Source organism: Triticum aestivum, chromosome 4B (genome assembly GCF_018294505.1).
Source record: "Triticum aestivum cultivar Chinese Spring chromosome 4B, IWGSC CS RefSeq v2.1, whole genome shotgun sequence".
Taxonomy (NCBI): Eukaryota; Viridiplantae; Streptophyta; class Magnoliopsida; order Poales; family Poaceae; genus Triticum; species Triticum aestivum.
Window position 1 is genome coordinate 542199795 of NC_057804.1, and position 5718 is coordinate 542205512.

At 45.4% G+C, this 5718-nt stretch overlaps 1 protein-coding gene across 1 annotated transcript; it reads left to right on the top strand.

Moving 5' to 3' along the window:
- The first annotated feature begins 2353 nt into the window (after positions 1 to 2353).
- Positions 2354 to 5504, top strand: LOC123093167 (very-long-chain (3R)-3-hydroxyacyl-CoA dehydratase PASTICCINO 2A). The gene is made up of 8 exons (XM_044515078.1): positions 2354 to 2657; positions 2735 to 2844; positions 2930 to 3044; positions 3145 to 3193; positions 3914 to 3984; positions 4107 to 4188; positions 4296 to 4392; positions 5103 to 5504. The coding sequence occupies exons 1-8, from the start codon at positions 2599 to 2601 to the stop codon at positions 5105 to 5107; spliced, it is 588 nt and encodes a 195-aa protein (XP_044371013.1). The 5' UTR covers positions 2354 to 2598; the 3' UTR covers positions 5108 to 5504.
- Positions 5505 to 5718: the final 214 nt, after the last annotated feature.

Here is a 5718-nt window from a genome sequence, read left to right on the forward strand (position 1 = left end):
TCTCCAACGTATCTATAATTTTTAATTGTTCCATGCTATTATATTACCTGTTTTGGATGTTTACGGGCTTTACTTTACACTTTTTATATCATTTTTGGGACTAACCTACTAACCGGAGGCCCAGCCCATATTGCTGTTTTTTTGCCTATTTCAGTGTTTCAAAGAAAAGGAATATCAAACGGAGTCCAAACGGAATGAAACCTTTGGGAGCGTGATTTTTGGAATGAACGTAATCCAGAGAACTTGGAGTGCAAGTCAAGAAGCTCCCGAGGCGGCCATGAGGGTGGAGCCCCCCCCCCCTACTGGGCATGCCCCCTATCTCGTGTGCCCCTCGAGCGTCCACCGACGTACTTCTTCCTCCTATATATACCCACGTACGCCGAAAACATCACACGCGACCACAAAAAGCTATTTCCACCACCGTAACCTTCTGTATCCGTGATATCCCATCTTGGAGCCTTCGTCGGTGCTCCGCCGGAGGGGGAATCGACCATGGAGGGCTTCTACATCAACACCATAGCCTCTCCGATGAGTTGTGAGTAGTTTACTACAGACCTTAGGGTCCATAGTTATTAGCTAGATGGCTTCTTCTCTCTTTTTGGATCTCAATACAAAGTTCTCCTCCCTCTTCTTGGAGATCTATTTGATGTAACTCTTTTTGCGGTGTGTTTGTCGAGATCTGATGAATTGTGGATTTATGATCAAGTTTATCTATGAGAAATATTTGAATCTCCTCTGAATTCTTTTATGTGTGATTAAGTTATCTTTGCAAGTCTCATCGAATTATCGGTTTGGTTTGACCTACTAGATTGATCTTTCTTGCCATGGGAGAAGTGCTTAGCTTTGGGTTCAATCTTGCGGTGTCCTTTCCCAGTGACAGCAGGGGTAGCAAGGCACGTATTGTATTGTTGCCATCGAGGATAAAAATATGGGGTTTATATCATATTGCATGAGTTTATCCCTCTACATCATGTCATCTTTCTTAATGCGTTACTCTGTTCTTATGAACTTAATACTCTAGATGCATGCTGGATAGCGGTCGATGAGTGGAGTAATAGTAGTAGATGCAGGGAGGAGTCGGTCTATTTGTCATGGACATGATGCCTATATACATGATCATGCCTAGATAATCTCATAATTATTCGCTTTTCTATCAATTGCTCGACAGTAATTTGTTCACCCACCGTAATACTTATGCTATCTTGAGAGAAGCCACTAGTGAAACTATGGCCCCCGGGTCTATCTCTTATCATATAAGCTTTCAATTTACTTTTATTTGTATCTTTACTTTTCAATCTATATCATAAAATACCAAAATATATTTATCTTATCATATTATCTCTATCAGATCTCACTTTCGCAAGTGGCCGTGAAGGGATTGACAACCCCTTTATTGCGTTGGTTGCGAGTTCTTTGTTTGTTTGTGTAGGTGTGTGAGACTTGTGAGGAGCCTCCTACTGGATTGATACCTTGGTTCTCAAAAACTGAGGGAAATACTTACGCTACTGTGCTGCATCACCCTTTCCTCTTCAAGGAAAACCAACGCAAGCTCAAGACGTAGCACGGACGCGTCAGGGAACTAAACTGCGACCAGAACAACCGTTCCACCTCATGATCTTTCCGATCTTTGAAAAACTCAGTCGCAACAGCAGTACTCTTTGCCAGGTCCGCATACGTGCCTGTAGCGCTCCATAACTGATCAAGAGGAGCATACTTCGCATCTCCGAACTTCATCCGCAACAAAAAGGGCCTCCTAGCCATGATATCTCCGGCTTCACGAAGCTCCTCCCTTATCCCTCTGATTTTAGAGCGGGTTTCCTTGGCTGCTTCCAAGGCCTTCTTCTGGTCAGCCGCTTTCTCTTGACTTTCCTTTTCAAGGAGCTCATATCGGTCGACGGCATCTTTCAGCTCAACAGCCATCTTGGCTATTTTATCTTCGCTTTGGCGATGAGCAGCCCGCTCGGCTCTTAACTCAAAGGCGGCCGCATCACTTATCCTGGCTTGTTCCTTGGCTAGGGAAAGTTCCGCTCGAAGGGTCTCCACAGCAGCAGCTCTATCTGCAGCCACATCATGTTATAGATACTAGCATGATGCTCCTCTTAATATTTGATGACAATCCGAAAATACATACCCTGCCACTACTAGGGAAAAGCTTATACACAAACGCTTACTAGCAGCGCGGGTTTATACCCCTCGCTACTGCTACTTACTAGTAGCGCGGGTTTTTAACCCTCGCTACTACTAAGAGGTCCCTACGGTGCCTCCCCGGGACATGCCATAGTAGTAGCGAGGGGTATAAACCCGCGCTACTACTGAGGGTAGATACCCACGCTACTACTGAGGGTATCCCTCCCTTGCCGCACCACTCCCACCCCGATCCTAAAGAAAAAATTCCACTCCCACCCCACCAAACTCTCTCTCCACCCGCCGCTCCTTCTTCCTCCTCTCCAACCCAGCCGCCTCCGCCGCCCCGGGGTGCGACCTCGATCCGCCCCAATTAAACAGCCGGGGACCCGCCCGCAAGCGGCCGCAGCTATAACCCTGCATCGCCCAAGATCCGGCCGGCGACACAAAGAAGCAGCAGCAGCAGCGGAGACGATGGCGGCGGTGAAGCGCGCCTACCTTGCCGTCTACAACTGGGCCGTCTTCTTCGGATGGTCCGACCCTTCTTCCCACGCCGCATCGAGTTCATCGCTGGATTTATTGACCGATTCGTGCGCGCGCGTGGATGCAGGGCTCAGGTGCTCTACTTCGCCGTGGACGCGCTGCTCCGGTCTGGGGACGAGGCCGTGTATGCCGCCGTCGAGAGGCCGCTCCAGCTCGCGCAGACTGCCGCCGTCCTCGAGGTACGCCGCCCGCTGGATCTTGCGTCTTTCTCTCGATCTGTTCAGTTCCGACATCTGAGCTCTGCATCCTGCGTGTGCCTGCCAAATCCTCCACGGGCTCGTCGGGCTGGTGAGGTCGCCGGTGTCGGCCACGCTGCCGCAGATCGGGTCGCGCCTCTTCGTCACCTGGGGCATCCTCTGGAGCTTCCCCGAGGTGCGGTCTTCTTCTCCATGGCGCCTCTCTCTGTACTTCTTGCCGCGAGCATGCCTGATGCTCTGTTTTCCCTGCTCTGTTTTCTTGTACGGATTTGCAGACGAGGACACACATCCTGGTGAGCTCCTTGGTCATCAGCTGGTCCGTCACCGAGGTATGTATTCACCAATCACCACTGACTTCACTGGGATCATCATGCATGCTCCTTGTAAGCTAGAGATTACAGTTCTAAAAATGAAGTGTGTTATCCAGCGGCGAGGCGCCGCTGTTGCTGTTAGAATAACTAAAAATGTGCTCCTGAAATAATGCAAGGCAATGATGATTTTCACATATGGATGTTGCCAAGTTGAATTTCAAGATACTTGAGATAGGTGTATCACGCAAAATTGCTGTAGCTTAGTTCACTATACTGTTAGTATTACACCACAGGATGTGTGTAACAACAGGGTGGTGCTAAGTCAACTTGAAGTCAGAGATACTATTATGTGTGCATTACTTACTGCTGTTTATTTTCCGATCATGCATCCTAGTATCTCTATGATTAATCGCAAACAAGACGGATCAGAGCAATGATGCTCATGCACCAGAAAAGAACACTAGAAACTTGAATGGAAAGAACCTTCAAAGAAGAGGATAACAGAGAAATTATGCTACATAGTATTATTTTATCTGTCAAGTCCTATAGGTTGTCAGAGTCATGGCATATGGTCCACGGTTTGTTAAAGTGCGTTCATCTTAATTATATGATCACTTGTTTGATATAAACGAATGGTAAATTCTGCAGATTTCAGAAACCTAGTTTTTTTTTTGAAACAGAAAATAAACGATTTCAGAAACCTAGTTAGTTACTCTAGTGTTGGGTGTTGCAATGCAGATTATTAGGTACTCTTTTTTTGGCACGAAAGAGTTGTTTGGAACTGCACCATCATCGCTTCTATGGCTTAGGTGAGGCTATATCACACTGCTTCAACTCTGCATAAGGTTGCAGATTGTAAGTCAGCGCAACATTAATTATTAATCATATAAAGAATGAATCTTTACATCGAATCGAACCTGGATGTGTGCAGGTATAGCTCATTCCTGGTCATGTACCCAACCGACATCAGCAGCGAGGTTGGCTTGATATATATTGCGTTGCAGTTCATCAAGGTATTATCTTTCCTGATGAAATCCATTAAAGCAGTTCATCAATGCACTGATAAATTGTATGAATGCTGCTAGTTTTCATGTTTTCACATTTTAATTGATAATGGCAGGCATCGGAGAAGTACTGCATCAGAATGCCCAACAAATGGAACTATTCATTTGATTACTTCTATGCATCAATCCTGGTACTCCTAGTCTACATCCCAGGTACCTTTTCCTGTCCTCGCCGTTGATTCATGTATTCTGTTAAGATTTGCAGTAAGAATCTCTATCTCAAGCATGATCCATTTTGCTATCTCTTTCCCGTCTATATATTATGGAAGGTTTCCATGTTAAAATTTAGGTAGTTGATGGATACATCATGGAGTTGACCATTTTGTTTATAGGATGTGTAAGCTGAACCACTATTCACAATTTAAATTGTTTAACATGAATAGTTCATTATTGGTAGCTAGTACATTTTTCCACAAGATGATGGGAATCCTTATATACTACTCCCTCTGTAAACTAATATAAGAGCGTTTAGATCACTCCCTGTGTACATTTTTCTGCCCGATTTAAAATGGTGCTCTGTGGAGAGTCAACATTGACCCCGGCGCTATTTTGAAGAGCAGTGGGAATCAATTTTCTGATGTCCTTTGTTGGCAATTTCCCTATCCATGAAATGATAAATTTTGAACAGATGTTAACTGTCAAATATTTCAAGCATATATAGCTCAAATACACTAGTATTTCTTGAATGCACCAAAACAAGAAGATAGCATGAACACATACAGCTAGGGTATGCATTTAGTAGGTGTTTTTTCGGTTTGAAGATTCATAATAGACTAAAAGAGACAGATAATTGAAGAAAATACCCTACTAGATCTGCACGAGGGCGCGAACTAACAAGTTTTCACTTTCTCGACTGGGTGCAGGGTGATCGACGAGGTCTACTGTGGCCCGATGGGATTCGTGCTCTTCAACTACTCGGAGGCACACTTCATCGTGAAGCCCCGCGACCGTGTCATAGAGATTATCGTCCAGGTGATTGCGACGCAGGAGGTCACCAGGGTGGAGGACCTCGACGCCATCGTCCGGAGGTCACCGAGGTGGAGGACGACGCCACCGTCCGGAGTTCCTCAAGGTGGAGGACCTCGACGCTTTGTACATACATCTAGAGAAGTGGTCTAGTTAGGTTGGTGGTGAAATGCTAGGGAAGCTACCAACCTTTTGATGATGGTTGTGTGTGTCCTCGTGATCTCTTCGAATTGAGATGTTGAATGTTGCATCCATGAACACTGCAAGTGTTAAGATGGTTCTGTGAAATTTATTTTGCACTGGACGAGTCTGATCTCCATTCATCAATACTGCATCTATTTTTATTTTTTTAATTCCTAATTTGCTACTAGTAGCGTTGGGAAAAAAGTGCCCTACTAGTATTTAGGATACTAGTAGTGCTGGTATTGTAGGCACGCTACTGCTACTTCATTAGTAGTAGCGCGAGTCTGTAATAGCAGTAGCGTGGGTGGCACACGCTACTACTAACAAAGT